The sequence below is a fragment of the Salvelinus alpinus genome, chromosome 10 (genome assembly GCF_045679555.1).
Source record: "Salvelinus alpinus chromosome 10, SLU_Salpinus.1, whole genome shotgun sequence".
NCBI classification, from domain to species: Eukaryota; Metazoa; Chordata; class Actinopteri; order Salmoniformes; family Salmonidae; genus Salvelinus; species Salvelinus alpinus.
In genome coordinates this window covers 26,244,778-26,271,170 of record NC_092095.1, presented here as the reverse complement: position 1 = coordinate 26,271,170, position 26,393 = coordinate 26,244,778, and the positions used below count along the sequence as shown (strand labels likewise).

At 43.7% G+C, this 26,393-nt stretch overlaps 2 protein-coding genes across 9 annotated transcripts in view; both read left to right on the top strand.

The window, feature by feature from the left end:
• The window catches only part of LOC139531813 (voltage-gated inwardly rectifying potassium channel KCNH2-like), a 291,029-nt gene extending 278,331 nt beyond the window's left edge, over positions 1-12,698 (top strand). Inside the window, exons 8-15 of the mRNA XM_071328675.1 lie at positions 806-1,005; positions 3,653-3,905; positions 4,438-4,631; positions 4,830-4,932; positions 5,279-5,554; positions 5,702-5,891; positions 7,393-7,576; positions 7,820-12,698. Of these exons, the coding sequence (XP_071184776.1) occupies positions 806-1,005; positions 3,653-3,905; positions 4,438-4,631; positions 4,830-4,932; positions 5,279-5,554; positions 5,702-5,891; positions 7,393-7,576; positions 7,820-8,431 (2,012 nt within the window). The 3' untranslated portion in view covers positions 8,432-12,698. The remainder of the gene's footprint in view (positions 1-805; positions 1,006-3,652; positions 3,906-4,437; positions 4,632-4,829; positions 4,933-5,278; positions 5,555-5,701; positions 5,892-7,392; positions 7,577-7,819) is intronic.
• Positions 12,699-20,610: 7,912 nt separating this feature from the next.
• LOC139531811 (microtubule-associated protein 4) overlaps positions 20,611-26,393 on the top strand; it is a 113,226-nt gene continuing 107,443 nt past the window's right edge. For all 8 annotated transcript variants that reach the window (XM_071328668.1, XM_071328672.1, XM_071328666.1 and 5 more), the window contains exon 1: positions 20,611-20,720. The gene's annotated coding sequence lies outside the window, so the exon portion shown is untranslated. The remainder of the gene's footprint in view (positions 20,721-26,393) is intronic.

Below are 26,393 nucleotides of genomic sequence, written 5' to 3'. Positions count from 1 at the left end.
ACAAAGCAGAGCTCATGCCTTTCAAGCGACTTTTTTCAAATCATCATTAGAGTCGCATCATGCAGGCTTACAATGTGTTAAAAATCTAAACATACAGTATAGCCCAACATTTGTAGAACAATTCTAAATTAAGCATATAAGAATATATATTTATTTGTTAACCGCTCAACACAGAATAGCCGCATGCGCGCACTTCCTCAAATCGTTTAGAGAAAATTTTATTCAGCTTTGTTCAATTGTATTTTTCATACTATAAAATAATGCCACGGAATTCTCAGCCAATCTTGTGTAGCCCACAGCCATTTGGCATAGCCAGATCAGGACCTAACATAAGGACAACTCAGAGTATGCTATTCTGTTCTGAAATAGACTACATTTTCTTCATATCATGTTTCTTTAGACCTGTCTAAAATAAATAATGAATTTATTGTGAAGGTGTAGGCTATATGATATGGATTTATTAGACTTTTAAAATGTAGATGTTCCAAAGGTCTGCATTAGTAGTTTGTGTGTAAGCCAGGAGATGCTAAATGTGTTTATGTTAATTAACAGTCAATAGCGTGAGACCGACAGTTGTTTGCTTGACAATCACCGGCTGATGACATTTTGCGACACCACAGCCCTAGGCATGAATGGCCATGGCACATACAGTCACACACATGCATGCACACATAAATACACACACACACACCTGAGATACCATGACGTTGATCGTTTCTCAACTCACAGTGCCCAAGGTGTAGTAGACAGCAGTAGTATTCTATTCACAAAATCCTAACTCTCTTCTCTCCTCTCAACCCTACAGCTCTGATGTACGCCAGCATCTTTGGGAACGTGTCGGCCATCATCCAGAGGTTGTACTCTGGTACAGCGAGGTACCACACCCAGATGCTGCGGGTCCGAGAGTTCATCCGGTTCCACCAGATCCCCAACCCACTGAGGCAGCGGCTGGAGGAGTACTTCCAACACGCCTGGTCCTATACTAACGGCATCGACATGAATGCTGTGAGTGATATACATACACACACACACACACACACACACACACATACACATACACACACACACAAGACAGACAGACACACACGCACAGACACACACATAAAGATACACACAGCACATTGACATCAACACAGTGCATAGACGTAAACACATACATCAGGGATGGGTATCTTTATAGGAACTCAGTCACGGTCTCAACTTCAAATGTGGTTGTGCATCAGCAGTCAGTCAATTAGTCCATGACAGCTAAAATGTTTCATATTGGTAAGTTAGTCTAGCGGCCAGCTATCTAAACTTGTAGTATGCATGGTCCAATTACCGACCGGGGTGGGGCCCGTTGATCATCTGTTATCATATTAAAAGCTGCAAACATTTGCCTCCACCCTATGGCAAAATGTGTAGAATTGCAGGAAATTTGCTGTAAAACTGCACATTTTTCTCTCCGCCCCATGGCAAAATGAGAAGAATTGCATGAAATTAATTATAAAATGCTAAATCTTCTCTCCTCCCCATGGCAAAATGCAGGAAATGAACTTTAAAACTTGACTTTAATGGCAAGGTTGCCATTCCTGACATACTGTACATGAATGCTATGATTCATACACACACACTGTATATTTTCTGCACAGTCTTTTAAAGACTCATTGACCTAAGAGAGGTCTGGCCTGAAAGCTGTAGTTGATTTGTGTTGATTAGGGTTGTCGGTACATATATCCTCCAATCAACTCCTCTCTCTCCCTAGGACTGAGCCTACACTCTCTCCAACATGCTTTAAGTACCAAACACAATAATGATGTAACCATTGACTTATTACATCATGTCTGCTAAATTACTAAAATGTAAATACATTACGGAAGTGCATTTTTTATGCAATTTAGGAACAAAATTCCTAACACGAAATTCCAATATTCTGTCTTAAAGTGGCAATCAACAGTTGAAACAATAGTGCTGTAGAAATTCACATAGACAGCTATGGATGCAAGGACAGACCATCCATGATATTTTAACCTTTTTTTGGGCTATATAGTGTTTGTTTTTGTTTAAAAACCTTTTTTTGCTTTGTCATTGTGGGGTATTATGCGTAGATTGATGAGGGGAAAAAACGATTTAATCCATTTTAGAATAAGGCTGTAACGTAACAAAATGTGGAAAAAGTCAAGGGGTCTGAATACTTTCCGAATGCACTTTATACACACCTGTGTGTGTGTGTGTGTGTGTGTGTGTGTGTGTGTGTGTGTGTGTGTGTGTGTGTGTGTGTGTGTGTGTGTGTGTGTGTGTGTGTGTGTGTGTGTTTGCCCCCTTTCTGATTTCTTTCTGAATACATTCCCGAATGCACTGCATTGTTCAAGAATCAATAGTACATTTCAGTACAAAAATGGATTAAGTAACAGCAGATTGCCCCTTTAACTCCTGTGTTTAATGTAAATTATTACATGTAAAAGAGACATAGAGAGGAAACTAACAAGCCGAGTCGCTTGTTAGCTCAACTTCCTCATTATGTTAGGTTGAGAGTCCATTGAACTGTGTTGGATAAGTAAAATGCTTGTTGTGGTGATTATAGTGGTCGTTGTGATGTAGCCCCGGCCTCATGTCTCTCTGACTGAAGGTCAGTCGTATACTCTGTCTTTTAATGATGAGGGAATGTGGCTGCCATGTCCGTAACAGTTTGTCTGTCTGGGCTGGGTAGACATGGACCAATGACTCTATATATAAGTGGACAAAGCCATTGATCACGTGACACCATTCATTCCTATGTAAAGACTCAATAGCGCACTGAAGACAAATGAAGTTGGTTAAGATGGCGTCTCATGGAGACAATATGCACAGTTTCAGCTACTCCAGGAAGTGATGTTGCAGGCTAATTCAGTGCTGCCCCCTCTCATTAAATAACTCAAGTTGAATGCTGACCTGGGTACTGCAGGCTGCCATTAGCAACTAAATTATCCTCATGACTTTGTTCTGTGTGCGATTTTAAAATAATCAGTTCAAGTACATACATCTGGTGTATTAGAAGCAATTATTGGTACCATGATTGAATTTGATTATTATTTTTTTTACACGAAGATTGACCACGAAAATCTGCATTTTTCCATTGACTGTAATGGGGATCCTGTTCTCTGCTAACAATGGCTGTGGTACCGGGGTCGGCCTTGAATTTCCTTGGCTTCAATGAGAGCGGTGTCGGATGAAGATGGGGGGGTGTTTTCGAGACGTTGGTCTGGTCTGACAGCTTTGTCCCAGAGTCGCACATAGAAAAACTCCTACTCTTTTCTCTGAAAAATTGGGGGAATTGGGGGAAGCCCCTTGCTAGAGGAGAAAATCATTAAAAAGATTTGTAGTAATTGTTTTAACTACATAGGTAAAGCTGCAGCCTTACAAGTGAAAGTATTACTAAGGCAGATTGCTGATGAAATATTGTAATTGTTTTGGGTAAACATTTGATTTGCCGCTACATATCAGAAAATTAACTTTTTCACAGAATTTGTTTAATGTTTGTTGTTCAAAGACAGCAGTGACATCTACACTGCTTGTCATAGACTCACTAGACAGTAACACTCTATCCCTCTCTCTCTCTCCCCCTCCCACCTCCCGCCCTCTCTCCCCCTCTCTCTCCACCTCCCACCTCCCGCCCTCTCTCCCCCACTACCAGGTGTTGAAGGGGTTCCCAGAGTGTCTCCAGGCTGACATCTGCCTCCACCTCAACCGTACCCTCCTGGAGAACTGCAAAGCCTTCAAGGGCTCCACTAAGGGCTGCCTGCGAGCCCTTGCCATGAAGTTCAAGACCACCCACGCCCCGCCCGGCGACACCCTGGTGCACGCCGGCGACGTGCTCACCGCCATCTACTTCATCTCGCGCGGCTCCATCGAGATCCTCCGAGGCGACGTGGTGGTGGCCATCTTGGGTGAGGATGATAGACGATAGGAGCTACTATTACTGTAGCATGTATCAACCCAGATAGTCCAGGTTCTACGGCTAGTCTAGCATGTATAGGCTACCAAATGAGACTATAGGCTCTACTGTCACTCTATAGGGTCTACTGTTGCTAGAGTAGCATGTACCAAGCCAAAGGGGAAATTAATTGAAGAACAAAGTGAATTTGGTATATTCAGATATGATGTGCTAGGGAAACTCATAGATGGTCAGAGATGGGCAAATAAGATATACAGACTTTCAAAGGCAATTCTCCCCATCATAAATAATATATAGGCCAACACTGCCATCTACTGGGCAAAAATATGACCCAATTTATACCTCATACAGCTTCAAACTCTGGGCAGCCGAGAAGGGTGAAATGCTATTTCATTGAACAAGCACTGCTATGTACCATTTGGAGTTATTGTACATTTGCCATGTAACTTACCAGTAATAACATAGCACTGTAAAACATTAGCATTTTTCCGATGCATGTAAAAGTGTCCTCTCTTCACTCACAGGGAAGAATGACATATTTGGCGAGCCCATCAACCTTTACGGGCGAGCGGGGAAGTCTAACGCCGATGTCAGAGCTCTGACCTACTGTGACCTCCATAAGATCCACAGAGAGGACGTCCTGGAGGTGTTAAACATGTACCCCGAGTTCTCCGACCACTTCTGGATGAACCTGGAGATAACCTTTAACCTCCGGGATGTGAGTGACCTTAACTTCCTCAAGACAGGTCAAGACCATAAAAATGCACATTCAAATATTCATGTATGAATGCAAATGGGTGAATGGATGAATGAATTGGTGAATTATTTCCATTGTGCATCCCTATGGAAGACCTATATAAGCCCTCGAACATCAGTTTGTGATTCTTCGAGACGTTGTCTTTGTTAATCCCTACAGACCAATATGATTCCTGGCTCTCCAGAAAGTGACAACTCAGACTGTATAGGATTCAACAAACTGCGCAGACGCAAACTATCATTCCGGCGCCGGACAGAGAAGGGTAACCACCACATTCCCCTTCACTCCGTCGTCTCTGTTCATGAGAGCAAAACGTATTCTTTTCTCTGTGGTGCCCAGAAGAAAATAATACTCAATGATGACTCCCATGCACACTCAGTTGTTCATCACAAATAACGTTTTCCAATTCCATGCAGTGTGTCATCATCTGTCCTCGTTTCTTACATTTACAATTTAGTCATTTAGCTGATGCTCTTATCCAGAGTGACTTACAATAAGTGCATTCACGTACTCATAGCTAGATGAGACAACCACATTTCACAGTTATAATAAGTACATTCTTCCACCAGTAAAGTCGTTATCATCAGCAACTCAACTTGTCCTCTCAGATGATGCAGATGCAGGAGAGATTAAAAAGGAGAGAGCCAATAAACCACTACGGCGGAGACGGAAGGAGGCGGCCAGTAACCAGGGGGAGGGGCCTCTGAGCTCAGTGTCCTCCCACTCCAGTGGCGACGAAGGGGAGGAGTCTGTGGTCACATGCCCTGCCCCTCCATCGGCTCTGCATGAGATGTCCCCGACTCAGGCCACCACCCTGAACTTCAGCGACACTCCCGAGGGGGAGGGAGACCCAAAGGGGGGCAACACCTGTAATGCACTCACAGGTGGGTCTGGGCGTCGATGTGGAAACAAACGATACACACACCTCATTAACTTCCATAGCAGACATACCCTAGGGCACATCAATGTAAAACAGTAGAGTATACCCTGTTCTTTACCCCTTTCTTCCTCTCCCCTCTCTTCACAACCAGGAGCATTTTCAGGGGTGTCCAACATCTTCAGTTTCTGGGGTGAGAGTCGGGGCAGTCGTGAGTACCAGGAGCTGCCGCGCTGCAGCCTGCCCTACCCCCCCCCTCTTAACACGCCCCTCAACAGCATTGGCCGCAGGCAGCGCACCGAGCTGGAGAACAGACTGGACCTGCTGCAGAAGCAACTCAACAGGTACAGAGACATACAGGGGCAGAGACATACAGGGGCAGAGACATACAGGGACAGAAACATACAGGGACAGAGACATACAGGGACAGAGACATGGAGGGACAGAGACATAGAGGGACAGAGACATACAGGGACAAGGACAGGGACATACAGGGACAAGGACAGATACATACAGAGACAGGGACAGATACAGACAGGGACAGACATACAGGGACAGAGACATATGGGGACAGAGACATACAAGGACAGATACACACAGAGACAGAGACAGACAGGGATAGCGACAGAGACATACAGAGACAGAGACATACAAGGACAGGGACAGAGACATACAAGGACAGGGACAGACACATACAGGGACAGAGACATACACATACAGGGACAGAGACAGACATACAGGGACAGAGACAGACATACAGGGACAGAGACAGATGGGGTCAGAGACAGACAGGGACAGAGACATACAGGGACAGAGACATAGAGGGACAGAGACATAGAGGGACAAGGACAGAGACATACAGGGACAAGGACAGAGACATACAGAGACAGAGACATACAGTGACAAGGACAGAGACATATGGGGACAGAGACATACAAGGACAGATACACACAGAGACAGAGACAGACAGGGATAGCGACAGAGACATACAGAGACAGAGACATACAAGGACAGGGACAGAGACATACAAGGACAGGGACAGACACATACAGGGACAGAGACATACACATACAGGGACAGAGACAGACATACAGGGACAGAGACAGATGGGGTCAGAGACAGACAGGGACAGAGACAGTGACAGGGACAGGGAAAGTGCAGGGACACAGACAGGGACCGGAGCAGGGACAGGTCAGAGACAGGTACAGGGGCAGAGTTAGCTATAGCCCTCTGAGAAAATGGTTAGAATGAGTGTGTAAAAGATGTACAAATGGGAATATAGTGCACAGCTGCTAGTCTGCTACTCCACTGTAGCTCCTTCCATTATGTCTTGTACCACAGTGTCTGATACAAGTCTGTCCCTTGTCAGAGTAATGGAAGTACCCAGGCCTGGTGTTCGCACTCAGCTGACACCTCTCTCTGTAACCCTACCTCATCATTCATATTTATCAGTCTGATTCTGACAGACCTCTTCCTTCCTCTCCTCTCCTCTTCTCGTCTCCTCTTTTTCGCTCCTCTCCTCTCGTCCTCTCGTCTCCTCTTCTTCTCTCCTCTTCTCTCTTCTTCTCTCCTCTCCTCTTCTCTCCTCCACAGTGGAATAACAGTTATATTAGCCCCTATGGTCTTATCCAGTCAGTGCCCATTGTCAAGTCTCATTGAGGTCAAAGACCTCCATTATCTAGAAGGCTGAGGCTATGCCTGCTTTTGTGTCTGTTTTGGGAGAGTTACTGTAACATAATTGGCCAGTAATGCTTCTTGGGGGATGCTCCAGGGTAGGTGTCAGCATTTCTGACGTGTGTATGCGTGTGTGTGTGTGTGTGTGTGTCCGTGTGTTTCTCTCTTCAGGCTGGAAACGAGGATGTCGACAGACATCGGGGCAATCATGCAACTACTACAGCGTCAGATGGCCCTGGTGCCCCCAGCCTACAGCACTGTGTTGTCTCCCTCTCAGGCCTCACCCTACCCTGGCCCTGGTCCTGGTCCTGGAGAGAGGCTGGTGCAGTCTGAGACACTGGCTTCCCTCTCACAGGTACTACACACATACAGGAGATAGACACGTACATGCAGATACACCGGTAGACACCTGTATACATGCGTACACACATGCACTCATACACATGCCCCTCACACTCAGTTGTGTCCATACACACACACACACACACACACACACACACACACACACACACACACACACACACACACACACACACACACACACACACACACAAAAGGGTCTTCTCTGAATCCCTCCTCGTCTGCATCTCTCCTCCAGATCTCACACCCCCAGGACTTTGAGGAGTTCCCCGGCAAGTCGTGTGACTCTCTCCGCGGCCCTGATCAGCTGCACCCCCAGGACTCGCCTCTGGTCAGCCCCACCGAGACACGACGAGACACCACTGGGCTGGGCAGCTTAATCCTGGACCTGGACCTGGACCTGGACCTGGGCAGCCTGGAGCTAGAACTAGGGGCTGGGTCAGTGGCAGGGTTTGGGTCAGGGATGCGGGCAGGTTCAGGGTTGGGGTCAGGGATGCGGGCAGGTTCAGGGTTGGGGTCAGGGATGCGGGCAGGTTCAGGGTTGGGGTCAGGGATGCGGGCAGCTTCAGGGTTGGGGTCAGGGATACGGGCAGGTTCAGGGTTGGGGTCAGGGATGCGGGCAGGTTCAGGGTTGGGGTCAGGGATGCGGGCAGGTTCAGGGTTGGGGTCAGGGATGCGGGCAGGTTCAGGGTTGGGGTCAGGGATGCGGGCAGGTTCAGGGTTGGGGTCAGTGGGAGGGGCGAATGGCCTGGACCCTGACACCCAGCGAAGGCTCTCTCTGCCTGAGCCACAGACGCCCCTGGACTCACAGACACCACAGAGGCACAGCTCCGACCCTGGGGGGAGCTAAGGAGCGGTGAGGGGGGAGAAAAGGGACATAGAGAGGGAAAGAAAGGAGGGGTAGCTCTGTTTTTCCTCTTTCTCAGTCACACATCTCATTGGGTCCTTCCCTCAGTCCAGGCGTAAACAGACACACACATAAGAGGGCGTCCCTTTTCTCCCTTCAGCCTCTAAAACCTCACCTATAGGCACTGAGTGTGCCTCACCTCTGACCTCTAACCTCTGACCTGAGGAGAAACCTTGTTTGGAGAGGGGGATGTCTCTCTTTTTCAGGGGTCCTTTCCCCTATCCGGCTCCTAACGTTACCACAGCGTTACCAAACCCACAGACAGCAAGAGAGAGAGAGAGAGGGAGAGAGAGAGAGGAGCACAGCCCTTCTGAACTCAGTCCGGTCCATTCTGGCCTACAGAGATGACTACAGAACGCTCACTCACATGACTGGTTCTGTTTAGAAACGTCCCTTTACTGCTGTATCCAGTATTGGATTACCATAATGGGGAGGGGGAAAAAAACTATAATAATTATATAAGTAGCCATTATGTCTTGCACTGAAATTTACAGACATTCTATCTAACATGTCCGTGACGCTTCCGAAAACTGGTTGGTTGGTGGACTGTAGTGTTAGCTGGCCTAACAGAAACTCTGGTGTCCTGTCCTGTCACATCATTGGCCCCTTTTCCCTAAGGTCCGTATCCCCGGAGGCGGAGCCAAGGCCCCAAAAGCATACTGGATTGGCTGGTTTGCACCTCAGGGGTGGGGTTGGAGGAAGGGTTTAAAAGCCATGACTTCTTTGATGAACATATCAAATCCCTATCAGAACCTTGTACAGATTGCTAGAGAGCGGGAGTCTTTGTCCAGTTCAATATGCAAACACTGGCGAGAGAGGAGTGTTGTATCCTATATCTGTGTTGATAATATCAGATTCAGGTTCCAAAGCTTTTTGCCCTAGTTTTGTCGGTAGTTCACAAAGCATGGCTTAGTTTCCCCCTCTAACACCTGAAGAAGAAATGACCCACATTTACCCGTCCAAGGATCTGACTACACAGCAATACGCAGCCCCAGGAGAGAACACACTCCACACACATTATAATGTAGATCTTCCATCATCTCCCCATGTTGCTGTACTACTGCAGGGGTCCTGTCTCACTCTCTTCCTCCACCTGTCCTTTCTCTGGGGAGAGTCTCTGCACATGGTAGTTGATGACACAATGGCGGCCTACGATACGCAGGGAACCTGAAGATTGTATTTAACCGCTTGCTGGTCTGAGCTTCTTATTTATTTATTGGTTTTAGGAATTTGATGTTCTTTGTAGATTGTACCAAATATGATTTCTCGTTTTGCAGAAAGAAGATGTACAGTTTAAACTTATTTGGTGGAAGGAGTGAAATAATATTTTTTTGTAAATGCGGACAGGTACCTCTCCCCACATTTGTGTGTTTGTTTTAACAACTGTTATGTCAGTACAACCATTATAGATGTTCCTCGAGTAATATGACTGTTTGACAGGAGTTGCACTTTATTATTATAATTATAATTTACTCTTCATCAATCCTGACCAGAGATGTTAGCACTGATGTCCGTGTCCACAAACTGGGCACAGACGTTAATTCAACATCTATGTTGGTTCAATGTAATTTCCTTGACATGACGTGGAAACAACAATGATTCAACCCGTGTGTGTCCAGTGAGCAGTAGGCTAATATTATCATCAGATCTGAGAAGGGGCGGAGAGCTTTTAGCTCCCAGAGTAAGATTTAAACAGTGAGAGTTAAAGTGAGGTGCAAAGCGGTGAGTAGTGTTTGTGTGTAGTGTGTATCGTGCACGGTGCAAACACATTGTATCTGTATGCAGGGAAGAATAGAAGCAGGTGAGCTAGCTGGAGGAGGCAAAACAGTGTTTTGAAGTGATGAGTAATGAACATTAAATTACTATATATATTTAGCTTGTTAGAAAAAAACGGAATCACTAAGACAAAGACATTTGTCAGGTTTCAGCTAAGACACGCAAGCAGGCACACACACACACAACTACACACACACACACACACACACAACTACACACACACACACATGCTATTAGGCGCACTGTTCACTGTTAATCACTGTTAGTAGTATCTTTGCATGTACAAAGTGCAGTAAAACCTGTGTTAGTGAATTGGAAGAGAGATAATGCATGAGTTGTGCTTTGGGATAATGCATTTTAGTGTTGAACCAAAGCAACTGAAGGGAAGCAATTACTGTATTCTGCATTGAATTGAATGGAAAAATTGATAAAGAGATGGTTTTTGATCTAAGGAGGCCATTTAAGCTGCCTGAAGTCAAATCACTGCACTGAACATCTTCAATGGCTGTAACAGTGACACAACAGATGCCAACGACGACAACAAAAGAATAGCATAGGCCAGTATCTACAATTTCTTAAACAATTGTTGAGCTCTTGCTGTGTCACTGTTACAACCATTGAAGATGTTCAGTGCAGTGATGGAACTGGACACAGTAAATAAGCTCAGTTGAAAAGAGGTCTCTTTTGGTTTCGGCGCTTCGACTCTGCTTTTGTCTTCAGGCAGCTTAAATGGCCTCCTTAGATAGTGAAAAGTCTCCCTTTGTACAGTTTTACAGTCAAGCCAACCCTCCCAGAAAATAGACTACCCACACTATAGGATGTTATAATACAGAGCCTTTCCAATATCTGTAGTCTGTCACTTCACATTGTTTTTTTGTTCCTCAATCATCACAGAACTGCCTAATATACCATCTACAATAGTTTTTAGTCACCTAATCTCTGTCTTGAAGGATATTCCCAACACTTTAGAATGCAATTTCCATTTTGCATTCTTCAAAATCACCACCCTAATGTCGACTGACTGGGTTTAGGTGTAGATCTAGGGGGATTAAGTTATCTACCTTATATCAACAAAATACTGTAATGTATGTAAAGTTGTAATAGAAAGCTCAAACAAGGAAATGTAATTAGCTTCCAGTGAGTGAATGGATCTCACATTTTAGCAACCTACACCAAAGATTATCTATTATATTGACAAGATAGTCAAGTGACCGCTATAATAATGGAAATACATGTCCTCAAAGATGGAAGGCAGGCGGGAGGAGCCGAGATCAGGTGGGACCATTCTAGCCAATGAGAGGGAAGATATGCGCGTGAACAACGAGAACAACTTCCATACAAAATTGTTTTATATCAGTGCATTCGTAACAACTAACCAATTACGAAACTTCTATTTGATCAATTAAGCCTTACATAGCAAATAAGTTATTCAACTTTTTGTTGACCAAATTCAACACTCATTGACCACCAAACAAAAATTCCTCACTTCGTGGTCTTACTTTCTTGGACAGATTTTGGGTGGAGTAAACCCTCTCGCTTCGCCTCCTCTTTGCCTACACACACACACCTCTGTTACACAAGCCTCTCGCACCTCTCACATTTGCCAGAGCACTTTTCAGCTCTTTTCAACTTTATAGTATATTATATAAATATTATGCTGCATCATTGGTCCCGAATTTGTAGATATTTTGAGCAGTGGGATTTTTGGTAAAGTTTACACTGGATTGCTCTTTCCCGCCTCCCCCCTGTACATAACAACATCTTGTAAAGGAATACATTCTTGGCACCCATATAGCCAGCACTATGCAGACATTTCTTTGGCATGCTTTGAAATGCAGAAAAACTGTAGAGGAAACAACATAAAGTCTGTTCAACATTTTAATCACGTGAATAAAGATGTTAATAATATTGTTAATAATAATGACGATGATGATGAGGAGTATAATGATAATGAACAAGATTACTTTAATATTGTGCACATTTTATTTGCATGCTGCACTGAGAATCTTTTCAGAAATGAGAGGGTGGATGTACAAGGAAGGCAGCTGATTTTGGGCTGTGTGCTTGCGGCTGTGTAGAGTAATACACTGTATACTTCCGGGTCATGGAAGAGTAACATATACTGTACTTCCTGGTCATGGGAGAAAGGGACACTGAAAAGTTACAAGATACTGTAACATTATGGCGGATACATGTGCGGGGCTACGGCCAGCTCTGCCACAGTTGGCTTTCAGACTAGGGAATATGAATAATAATACAATTCTAGCCTGACCTTGTTGGAGTGCATCGCCTATGTCACCCTGTTCATATCAGACACCACAGCAAGCTAGAAGACAGAAGCAGCTCCAGGTCTTGATTGTGTGATAGCGTTATACATGGTTGACTTTATATAACATTTCAAATATTTATTTCAATAAACCTCGTTGAAAACAAACTGGGCGTCTGCTATGTATGTCTGGAGCTTTATAGATTGTTCTTTATATACTTTTAAGTCTCACCCATGTTGGAGTTTTCCACCATCCTCTCACAATTAATGTGGTCAATGGACATGCTATTGAGACACATTCGCTAACAGCAGTACAAGATCAATGGTATTGTCAGAGCCATTTTGATAGAAAAGAAAGTGTTGAAATTATATTAAGGAACATATAACAAAAATATAAGTTCATGTTTATAGAAACCCATTTTTTATCTGTTTATTGTGACACCTGGTGGTTACCAGTAGTGCATCAGCAGGGTAGTATAGGGGTTTAATGGCAACATGGCCCAGTCATTAACAGTGAACCATGTAAACCGATGCTGGCACTAAGACGGCACTCAACAAGCTGTATAAGGCCATAACCAAACAAGAAAATGCTCATCCGGAGGCAGCGCTCCTAGTGGCGAGGTACTTTAATGCAGGGTAACTTAAATCTGTTTTACCTCATTTCTACCAGCATGTTAAATGTGCAACCACAGGAAAAAAAGACCACCTTTACTCCAAACAGAGACGCGTACAAAGCTCTCCCTTGCCCTCCAGTTGGAAAATCTGACCATAACTCTATCCTCCTGATTCCTGCTTACAAGCAAAAACTAAAGCAGGAAGTACCAGCGACTCGCTCAATAAGGAAGTGGTCAGATGACGCAGATGCTAAGCTACAGGACTGTTTTGCTAGCACAGACTGGAATATGTTCTAGGATACTTCCGATGGCATTGAGGAGTACACCACATCAGTCACTGGCGTCATCAATAAGTGCATCGATAACGTCGTCCCCACAGTGACTGTACGTACAGTTGAAGTTGGAAGTTTACATACACTTAGGTTGGAGTCATTAAAACTCGTTTTTCAATCACTACACAAATTTCTTGTTAACAAACTATAGTTTTGGCAAGTCGGTTAGGACATCTACTTTGTGCATGACACAAGTCATTTTTCCAAAAATTGTTTACAGACAGATTATTTCACTTATAATTCACTGTATCACAATTCCAGTGGGTCAGAAGTTTACATACACTAAGTTGACTGTGCCTTTAAACAGCTTGGAAAATTCCAGAAAATGACGTCATGGTTTGTGATAGGCTTATTGACATAATTTGAGTCAATTGGAGGTGTTCCTGTGGATGTATTTCAAGGCCTACCTTCAAAAGCAGTGCCTCTTTGCTTGATATCATGGGAAAATCAAAAGAAATGTATCTTTCCCTAAGAAATCAGAAAGACCTCAGAAAGAAAATTGTAGACCTCCACAAATCTGGTTCATCCTTGGGAGCAATTTCCAAACACCTGAAGGTACCACGTTCATCTGCACAAACAATAGTACGCAAGTATAAACACCATGGGACCACGCAGCCGTCATACCGCTCAGGAAGGAGACGCGTTCTGTCTCCTAGAGACGAACGTACCTTGATGCGAAAAGTGCAAATCAATCCCAGAACAACAGCAAAGGACCTTGTGAAGATGTTGGAGGAAACAGGTACAAAAGTACCTATATCCACAGTAAAACGAGTTCTATATCGACATAACCTGAATGGCCGCTCAGCAAGTAAGAAGCCACTGCTCCAAAACTGCCATAAAAAAGCCAGACTACGGTTTGCAACTGCACATGGGGACAAAGATCGTACTTTTTGGTGAAATCTCCTCTGGTCTGAAAGACTTTTCAGCAGAAGCAGAAGAGGCTGTTGTTTCTTTCAGAATTCACCAACCAACTTCTAGGGATTTTTTCACCACTCACCAAGGTCTTCCTGAAATACTGGTGGTGGCAACTTCTTCCATCACTCTCATTCCTTGGGAAAACAAAGTTAGGTGGTACCTCACTTTGTCCTCTGCAAACTAGTTGTGTCTGAATTCTGTCAGTCAGAACTGAAGGCCAGTCAGCAGGGTCTGTAGACAGTGGTTCATCCTCAGCAGCAGGATTTGGTAGGGATGCTGCTACAGGCATTTCTAAAGGAGAGCACATGGGCATTCGTTTACACACGTTATTCACAGCATTTATAGTGTTGGAACATCCCACATACATACCCAGTAATAATTAAATCATCATTGTTACCTACAATATGGAAACTTAAAACTTTTCAAAAGGGAAATTATTTATTTTGTTTATGTTATGCAGGGATGCACACATAAACACATGTGCGTGCACACACACATGAGCATGCGAACAAACACACCTGAAGAATCCTGCTGGGGAGAAGTGGAAGCAAATGGGTTCTCATCCTCAGGCTCAGACAACATTTGTGTCACGCCCTGATCTGTTTCACCTGTCCTTGTAATTGTCTCCACCTCCCTCCAGGTGTCGCCCATCTTCCATATTATCCCCTGTGTATTTACACCTGTGTTTTCTGTCTGTCTGTTGACAATTTGTCTTGTTTGTTCAAGCCTACCAGTGGTTTGTCACAGCTCCTGTTTTTCCTTAGTCTCTCTTTTTCTCAGGCTCCTGGTTTATGACCTTTGCCTGTCCTGACCCTGTACCCGCCCGCCTGACCACTGCCTGACCTGACCCTGAGCCTGCCTGTCGTCCTGTACCTTGGCCTCTGCTCTGGATTATTGACCCCTGCCTGCCTTGACCTGTCATTTGCCTGCCCCTGTGGTTACAATAAACATTGTTACTTCACAGTCTGCACTTGGAGGGCATTTCGCTACACTCGCATTAACATCTGCTAACCATGTGTATGTGACTAATAAAATTTGATTTGATTTGATCTTACCTTGATTCCTGATCATTTGTGAAGACACCTGTGTGGCTGAGGAGGTGGATGGCTCCTCATCCTGAAGCTCCGAGATAATTTCTGAGAGAGGACTGTGTGGCTGAGGAGGTGGATGGCTCCTCATCCTGAAGCTCCGAGATCATTTCTGAGAGAGGACTGTGTGGCTGCGGAGGTAGATGGCTCCTCATCCTGAAGCTCCGAGATCATTTTTGAGATAGGACTGTGTGTCTGAGGAGGTGGATGGCTCCTCATCCTGGCCAGTGCCAGAGGGTGCTCCAAAATATTTCACAAGTGCCCCTGAATTTGTATTGAAATACAGTATATGAGTCTGACACCCTAAATACATTTGTTGTATAATTAAATATACATGTCATTATGCTCAATTTATCAAACTTTCAGAATAGGAACCAAATGAACCATACAACCTCCTTGGCTAATTCTAAGCATAAAGACACCCCAAAAGACTCAATATATCACAAAATATACCAAATATAGACGTCTTTTAAGTTAGACTACAGCATTGGAAATTCCCCTTACTGAGCTCAGGACCTAGTCAATACAATCACAGAAAACCTTTATGATGTCACCTCAATGAAAGTTAACCAAATCAATAATGTGCTAGTCAGGTTGTAATCGCTTTGCTGCAGGCTACACACATTATCTTGATGAAACTGTGTGGAATTATATCCAATGTTATGTAAGCTAGTTGGACAGAAAACGGAATATTGTCGCCCTATGTGTAATAGCATACAGTTGAAGTCGGAAGTTTACATACACCTCAGCCAAATATTTTTAAACTCAGTTTTTCACAATTCCTGACATTTAATCCTAGTAAAAATTCCCTGTCTTAGGTCAGTTAGGATCGCCACTTTATTTTAAGAATGTGACATTTATTTCAGCTTTTATTTCTTTCATCACATTCCCAGTGGGTTAGAAGTTTAAATACACTCAAATAGTAATTGGTAGCATTGCCTTTCAATTGTGTAGCTTGGGTCAAACGTTTCGGGTAGCCTTCCACAAGCTTCCCACAATAAGTTAGGTGAATTTTGGCCCATTCCTCCTAACAGAGCTGGTGTAACTGAGTCAGGTTTGTAGGTTTTTTATGGAATATCTACATAAGTGTACAGAGGCCCTTTATTAACAACCATCACTCCTGTGTTCCAATGGCATGTTGTGTTAGCTAAACCAAGTTTATCATTTTAAAAGGCTAATTGATCATTGGAAAATTATTTTGCAATTATGTTTGCACAGCTAAAAACTGTTGTTCTGATTAAAGAAGCAATAAAATTGTCCTTCTTTAGACTAGTTGAGTATCTTGAGCATTACCATTTGTGGGTTCGATTACAGGCTCACAATGTCCAGAAACAAAGAACTTTCTTCTGAAACTCGTCAGACTATTCTTGTTCTGAGAAATGAAGGCTATTTCATGTGAGAAATTGCCAAGAAACTGAAGATGGGGTACAACGCTGTGTACTACTCCCTTCACAGAACAGCGCAAACTGTCTCTAACCAGAATAGATGGAGGAGTGGGAGGCCCCAGTGCCAATCCGTAGCACTCACGTCTGTAGCCATGAAGTGCTTTGAAAGGCTGGTCATAGCTCACATCAACACCATTATCCCAGAAACCCTAGACCAACTCCAATTTGCATACCACCCCAACAGATCCACAGATGATGCAATCTCTGTTGCATTCCACACTGCCCTTTCCCACCTGGAAAAAAGGAACACTTACGTGTGAATGCTATTCATTGACTACAGCTCAGCGTTCAACACCATAGTGCCCTCAAAGCTCATCACTAAGCTAAGGACCCTGGGACTAAACACCTCCCTCTGCAACTGGATCCTGGACTTCCTGACGGGCCGCCCCCAGGTGGTGAGGGTAGGTAACAACACATCTGCCACACTGATCCTCAACACGGGGCCCCCTCAGGGGTGCGTGCTCAGTCCCCTCCTGTACTTCCTGTTCACCCATGACTGCATGGCCAAGCATGACTCCAACACTATCATTAAGTTTGCCGACGACACAACAGTGGTAGGCCTGATCACCGGCAACTATGAGACAACCTATAGGGAGGAGGTCAGAGACCTGGCAGTGTGGTGCCAGGATAACAACCTATCCCTCATGTGATCAAGACAAAGGAGATGATTGTGGACTACAGGAAAAGGAGGGCCGAGCACGCCCCCATTCTCATCGCGGGGCTGCTCCACTAGCAGGTTGAGCGCTTCAAGTTCCTTGGTGTCCACATCACCAACAAACTACCATGGTCCAAACACACCAAGAGAGTCGTGAAGAGGGCACGACAACGCCTATTCCCCCTCAGGAAACTGAAAAGATTTGGGCATGGGTCCTCAGATCCTCAAAAAAGTTATACAGCTGCACCATCGAGAGCATCCTGACTGGTTGCATCACTGCCTGGTATGGCAACCGCTCGGCCTCCGATCGCAAGGCACTACAGAGGGGAGTGTGTACGGCCCAGTACATCACTGGGGCCAAGCTTCCTGCCATCCAGGACCTATTACTAGGCGGTGTCAGAGGAAGGACCAACATTTTTTCAAAGACTCCAGTCACCCAAGTCATAGACTGTTCTCTCTGCTACCGCATGGCAAGCGGTACCGGAGGACCAAGTCTAGGACCACAAGGCTCCTTAACAGCCTATACCCCCAAGGCATAACACTGCAGAACAATTAATCAAATGGCCACACGAACAATTTACATTGACCTCCCCACTTTGTTTTTACACCGCTGCTACTCGCTGTTTATTATCTATGCATAGATACTTTACATATTACCTCAACTAACCTGTACTTTAGTTTATTTAGTCTATTTCTTAACTCTATTTCTTGAACTGCATCGTTGGTCTAGGGCTTATAAGCATTTCACGGTAAGGTCTACCTGATGTATGCGGCACATGTGACAAATACAATTTGATTTGATTGTCTTGCGCCAAGCTGCGATTTAACGTTTTTGTTAAAAAATTTATAAAATGTTGTTACTTTCAGGAGGTTGGAGTAATAACATGTTCAGCTACTTACGACATTGGCTCGAATCCAGTGGGGGAAAAGGTGCCCAATTGTCATACTTCAGTAAAAGTAAAATGACTCAAGTAAAAGTCAACCAGTAAAATCCTACTTGAGTAAAAGACTAAAAGTATTTGGTTTTAAATATACTTAAGTATCAAAAGTAAAAGTATAAATAATTTCAAATTCCTTATATTAAGAAAACCAGACCACCATTTTCTTGTTTTTTAAATTTATGGATAAATTAAATCATTCAAAATGCAGCGAGTACTTTTGTTGTCAGAGAAAATATATGGAGTACAAAGTACATCATTTTCATTAGGAATGTAGTGAAGTTAAAGTATAAAGTGGTCAAAAATATAAATAGTAAAGTACAGATGAGATACCTAAAAATGTTTTTACTTAGGTAGTACTTTCAAGTATTTTTAATTAAGTACTTTACATCACTGCTCGAATATACGATGTGCCTTTAGATTTTAAGAAAATTAGCAACTAAGTAATAATTTTTCACTTCTCCCATTTACTTATATTTGGTCTGCTTCGCTAAGCGTTGGGCCTCTGGGTTAAGAAACACTCTGGTGCCATTGCGGCCATCTCCATTTTGAAGTACAAACAAACCAAAAGGGTGCATATTGTCACCTGGAGTGTGTTGTTTGAACAGGTATAAAGCCAAGGTTGGTGATTTTCTGCCACCTGCAGTTATGGAATGTTTGCTAATGAGTATAATCAAGTGGCTAACCCCTCCTGATGACCTGGATGGAATAATGTGATCCTTTCCAAACCCATAGGAAGTACCAGCTCTATCTATCTCTATGCGTCCACCACTGAAAGGTGAGCTTTTGGCCATGCGATGGCGACATTGTATAATTTAATGCAAAAGGGTTGAAACAGTAACTGAAATTATTTCCAAACTCGGTGATACAATGTTAATGAGTGGTTACAGTTAAACACTGAAACATTACTTTTTTTACAAAGTAATGCAGTAACTTAGTGTCAGGGTAAGTTATGGTACTTTTCTATGCATTTTTGGAAGCATGTTTTATAGCATGAACTGCCATTTACAATATTTCTACAGTTTATAAACGATATTATGATTTGGTCATTCCAACAGCCAACACTGCTCATTAAATCGAATAATAAGATTTAGACCTATGCTATAGCCTAGCAAGCCCATAGGCCTGATGAATAATGCACTTTTTTATGCATTCGAATTTCAAACTTGCAGCAACCAACTGCAGATGAAAGTCGAGGAGTGAAATCGGGGAGGTGCATCTACGACAGCCAAAAGTCGGAACAATGATTTGGTTTTCCAACAAGCATGGCTCAATGCAACATGGCAATGTTGCCATTGTTTATAAGTTTCTTTGAAATGTTGAAATAAACATGTCTCCAACCTCCATATCACACACTGTAAATATACGTGCGTAGGCTTACATTGTACTATTAATTGGAGAGAGACTCAAACATTACTTTCACTTGTACACTGTTTAGATATGAAATGCGGGCAAGTTACTTCCTGTTTCAGTAACGTCTTTGGTCACGTTCGCGGCAATCAAACAAAAACACGAATGATTGGTTGACAATTAGTGCCTCCCACAATGCAGGCGATGGCTGCAAGTTGCAGCTATTGAGGAGCAACTACATAAAATTGCAGTTGAAACTTCATGACCTTTGATCATAGGGTTGTTGTAAAGTTAATGTAGTCGACATGTCGGCGCAAGTCAGATTTTTTTTTACCCCCATATTGCAATACAATTTGAAAGGCAGTGACCACCGACTTGATAAAAGTGATCTGCTCCAACGCGCCCAATACGATTGATATATGATCTAGCCATGGAGACTATCCGCCGGCGACATTCTGACGTTTTAGTCGGGTTGCGTGATATTCTTCAATGGCTGTTCTTATGGTTGCCTATTGGGCCAATACAGTCCCGTAAAAGGCGTCAAACTTACTCATTGTACGTTCTGGTTGTCTATCAAAGTAAATTACAGAGCCGAAGGAAACCATCAGGGCGTTTGCTTGTAAAATACGAAGCTGTGATTGGAGGTAGCGTCTGTCAAAAGGACATTTTCGCTATTATCATTGGATAAAATTTCAGTCAGTTGGTAGTTTGGGATTTTGATTGGAGGAAACTGTCTGTATGCGGTAATGTTACCCTGCGGTCACTGAAGCGCAGTACGGGAGGGCGGATCATCATCGTGGTGGCAGCTACACTCGGAGACTCCCGACAAACTGTCAAAAATATTCAGCAAACGGTGAGTCAACTCAAAATAAACACATCCTTTTATTTGGCAAATCGTCTAGCTACCTCGGGTTACGGCTATCATGTTGTTCTGATAAGGTTTGTTGATTTATCAGTGAAGAAGGGACGGTGATTTGGATGAGAAATACGCACGTTACGCATCATAGCAAGAAGTGCATGGGTGAAGTCGCAGTGTCACACCCGAGTGTCACAGCGCAGGAGCTATGGCTGTTCGCAAAGTTATGCAAGCTTGACTGTGTGTGTGTGTGTGTGTGTGTGTGTGTGTGGGGGGCCATAACGTCATTCAATTAGGGCTAAGCAACTGCGCACATGGTTCCTATTGGTATAAGCCTTGATAAAGTGCAATTCAATTCCTTATGTTATGGGAGTGTTTTTTTTTGTTTGGGGGGGGCTTCAGCTCAGTCGAGACCTCCAGTTTAGTCGGGACCTCCCGCAGAGCTTCTTCAAATCCGACTGTTGACAAATGTGAACTTTGAATACACTGCAACATAGTGACATTTGGATCATTTCGATGTTACGGTTTTCTTTTTTTGACTGTGCAGCCGAAGTAAAAATGTAGTTTTAATTTCCTATAAGGCTAGAATAGGCTACGTGTTATGCTCTGATTTAGTTAGCGGATTAAACTCAACGATTTATGATGGAGTTGAGCGGCGACTAGTGTGGGTTTTTATAAAGTTGTTATTTAAAAAACTAGCCCGCAATTACACAGAATAGTCTCGTGTTTAATTGCGGGCTGTTTTTGTGTGTTGAAATCTGTAATTTTTCATAAAACCCCACACTAGTAACGTTAGCCCGCTCAACTACATCATAAATCTTGGAGTTGAGTTTATCGGCTATGATTTAGTGAATATATTCTCCAAAGCAACCTTCAGGGCTACTACACAGCAGCTGATATATTGCACTGTAGCCAGAAAGCTGTTTATCTTGAACATGTGCTGTCTGCTTAGAGCAGTTATTGACAATTATATCTTTCACTGCCATGTGTTTCAAAGTGCAGTCTGTAGGCCTATCCATGAAAAGGAACATGTACCCTCTGCCAACTGGCAACCCCATTGCATCACATTACTGTAAACACTGATTTAATTGATTTCTATACACTATTATCAGCCCTTAGGCCTCTTGTGCTGCCATACCTCCTAGATATTGATGATAGGATTGATAAGAGGAAGAGCAGAGAGAGGATTATTCTTGTTATTAGAGAGGAGTGTGGATCCTGCAGGAGATTACTGGACAATCCTCCCCAGATTACTACAGGCAGGAATCAGAGGTGGGTCTATCTAACCCAGCGGTGGCTTCATTACTGGCTATGTTCTGTCTGATTGCCAAATTATATATTTTACCTATAGAAACATGCTAGAAACATGCAGGTGAGGGTAACACTATACATTAAGATTCTCTTATACCTATGAGTGATGCTGTAATTACTACAGTAATAAAGTTGTTGTTAGTAATTATAGTGTTATTACAGAATAGCAACGTTAATGTAAAGCGTTACTTAGAGCGGCAGGTAGCCTATCGGTTAGAGTGTTATTCCAGTAGCCGACAAGGTGAAAAATCTGTCGATGTGCCCTTGAGCAAGGCACTTAACCCTAATTTGCTCTAGGGTTGCTGTACTACTATGGCTGACCCTGTAAAACAACACATTTCACTGCACCTATCCGGTGTATGTGACAATAAAAAGCATATTTATCTTAATTGTGCATATGTTTTCTCCGGCACCGCTGCAGTTAGAGACATTTCCGGCACGAATCCACACACTCCTATCAGACCAAATTGGCCAAATGAGGTGGAGGCCTCATCTAATCTGCGTGTGTGTGGGTTTCCATTTCTTTGTCTCGTGGCCCATGCTAGCTTGTAGCATAGCTGAGCTAAGAGGGGAAGTATGTTAGGCTGTGGATTAATCACGCAGACATGTACTCGTTGATGTTTTCGTATCCCAAAGGATAACTTCTGGACTTGTGTCCTGACCTGGAATGGTTCCACTAGGATTACTGTGTCATATGTCAAATATGTCAAAATGAAAGTAGCCTATCTAGCCTGCCCTGGGTAAAAGTCTGCTAATCATTAGTGACCTTTGGTTAGGCCGTTAGAGGTTTGTATTGGCCAACCTAGTTTTTCCTCGTGTCAACTGTGTAGTTTCATGCATCCCCTTCTCCTAGTACAACAATTCAAACAGTGGTGATTTCATTAACCATGCTCACGTTTTTGTCAAAAAATTGTAGATATCTATTTGTGGTTGAAACTACCCATTTTATTGTCCTATTTGGTCTCTGTCCCAGTGCATGTTAATGTGATACCTCTTTCAGCTTCTAGCTGTATTAACAGGAGCAGGCAACCTGGAAGCTACAAAGTAATCACTCCATTGAGTCGGCACAATAAAAAAGCGCTTCGGAATGGAATGTATTTATTCAGAAACCCATCTAGTGGATTGTGGAAGCTTTGGTTTGGAATGCTACAGGGAGGAGACTCAGACAGAGAGAGGAATCCTAAGGTCACAGCGCACGTTCACTGCAAAGGGCAAAAGTGACAAGAAATGTTAGCTTTGGGGTGGAGACACTAACCTTTTACGGCTGTCAGTCGACAGTGTCTACATGCCTCAAGAAGAAGAAAATCTAAAACACAAACAAAACTTTTAGGGAAATTCCTCCAGTGGATTTGTAATGTCATTACATTAACACAAGTTAGTTTCTTTTCTACATCATGCCCTGCAAAGGGGAATGCTTCTCGGTTACACATGGCATGACGTACTACACTCTCTGGAGTTAAAATGTAACAAAATGATCCCCTAAAACTCGACAGCACTGTTGGGAAACGTACCAAGTCCGTGTTAAAATGATCTACAACTGTCATTCTTTTAAAATTAGAAGTGAAAGGACTATAGAAATAAAATGAAGGATACCTCAATAGAGACCGATGTGCATAGTGTGCAGTGACACCGACCTTTAGATAAAATCCTTTTAGGCGAGCTCCAACTACACGCATGGGACACATTTTCATTATGCACTAAAACCCTCACTTGTGTGCTTGGATTATTACACAAGGGCGGTTATTACAAAACGACTGAATTAAATTGAGGTTATCAGGAAGGGTACGAATTGATGGACGAGCATACTAGGTGAGAGGGGCCCCCAGTTTAGCCAGCAAGAGTGAATAAGGGAAACCAATTGAGTAGAACTAAGCACTCTCAATTCCTATCCACTCTCCCTCGCTCTGCTAATCTGGTCTGATCTGTGTCTCCCATCCCTGTGCTGCTCACCATGACTCTGTGGGGGTGCTCTTTTCTATAGAACCCTTGGCAGCGTGTGTTGCAGCAGAGATAGGAAGTCAAGCCACAGTAACTTTAGACCTAGAGAGGCCTGGTCAACCATAGAGAGACAGGCCCTCTTAAAGAGCCTGTCAAAGGAGTTTGGGCCTATGATTTCCCAGGTTTCCCAATCACCCATTTCTTCAATATTTTCAAACGATGTAGTATTTTTTCCCCCCTCAATTAACCACCATTACAGCCATGATGGGAGTGGCTGTCCTCAGAGAGCATGCGTGATGCTGTGTGGTCCAGTAGGGGCACTAGAGCTCACACTAGGCCAGACAAAGGACAGGGATGGGTCAGGGCCTGTGATGGATACCAGGCGGTGTCGGTACAGTGAGGTAATGGTAACCAAACAGAGGCTGTAGGGCTTAGGGAGTTAGCGTGACTGTCTTCACTCCTGATCGCTGTATCACGGTGTGGTGTACCCCAGCCTCCTACCTCTGCCCCAAGCCACCGATCGTCATGACAACCAGGACACTGTCATTATTGCTGTTGGCCCAATCTGTAGTTGATAGGATCGATTATCCATAATGCAATTACAGCAGCCTTGTTTCTTATCCGTCCGGTCAGTCTGGCATCTGTGAGCAGGGATCGATACTAAGGTCGCCTGCTTTTATGGCCACTAACAGGACAGTTACCTGTGAATGTGAATGTAGGCATAAACTGTTATATACTGTTAAATCTATCTATATGGACTGTTTATACCTGTGTAATAGTTACTGTTTTGGCCTATTGGGTAGTTTGAATAGTTTCACTTCTACAATCATGTGTGATAATAAGTAGACTTTTTGTGGGCACCAAGGCGATCCATCATTGACAGGGAGAAGATGTTGTAAGCCTGATAGGACAGGACTGTGTCTCCCTATAAAAGCATCAATCATTCACTCAATGGAACATCTCTGGCTTCATCTCTCCTAGCTCTGACTGTAAGCGTCTCATTGAGATGTGTGTGATAGTTTTGGACCCGTTCCAGGGAGTCTAATGTGCTGGCAGCAGGGTTCTTGTGTTTCCAGGGCGCTCCGAACGGGACTGGAGTTATACATTGTCTGCTGGCTGATTGGAAGAATATGGGTCTGGGATTGGAATGCAACAATGGTTTATCTCAATTATGCTAGGTTGTCATTTCTGAGAGGATCACAAAGAGTTGTTGGCGTTGTGTACAGCACCTCCCACATTTCTTCTCACCTTGAAGTAGGTTGTGTTAGTTGGTGGTCGGTCATAGTTGTTACTTTTTCACACCTGGATAATAGCAAGAGGAATCAGTCCAAAGACGGCCATTTTACTTAGAGTTTTGTGTAATCACCAATATCGATTGGTATTTACTTCAGTGTTGTTTATGGTTGTGCCAGATTGTGCTGTCTGAGCTTGTCCAGTATCGCTGTGGACAAGTTTCACCCATTCACAGCTTGTGTTTCTACATTAGCCTATCAAATCACCACCCTCTTTTAGTTTGTTTGTGTTTTCTGCCAGTTCAAGGCAACGCTCCTTCCCTCCATTTAGCAGTGCATCAACAGAAACCTATCTAGTTTACATCAATTATGCATTCCTAGTCACCGGTCTTATCACGTCAATTGGTCCATTATCAAACAGTACTATACTGTATAGAGCTTTGCTTGGGATCTCTTAAAAATTCAAAGCTTAGACTGCCACATAGACATTTGAAGTGCAAGCACTTTTTTATCAAAACAGTGAAAAACAACAGGAAGATAAGATGGAGGAGAATGGATAGAACAACTATGGAAGGGAATGCTGGTGAGGTTAGAACGTAAGGATGGGAGGAGATGGAGATGGCTATGTGGGACTTCACTTTGGATTAGTAAATGGAGGATAAACCGGCGAGCCATATCATTCTGTGCTTTATTAAGTTGGTTGGCTTTCGGCCAAGTGGTCGTCCATAGTCGCCCACGACTTTGAGATTGCGTGACAGCAGCGGGTGAATGAAGAATGGAGAGAAGGATGGAAAGAGGAGTGAGGCAGCAAAGGGTTGGCGGGCGGTGTAATCCCCTGCAACAGGACAACGGTAGCAGCCGGGCCGCAGCTTGGCTTTAACTGTCAATCAGGCCTCCAGCAGAATTATAGCTACCGTGTCGCCTGGGACACATCCAACACCACCATTATCACCACACAGCTAGACACAGAGATAGATGGATGGAGGGAGAGAGAGAGAGAGAGAGAACCACCATTACCAAAGATAATCATGGAGGAGGGAGGGGGGAGAGGAGAGAGAGCTGCTTTGAGTACCGTTACTTGACGCTCTTTTGGAGTACTTCCTATTAACCATTAATACTACAACATAGGACTGAGCTTTAGTTTATTTGTTCTCTAATGTTCCCTCAGACTTAGGCCCGGCTTAGTGTG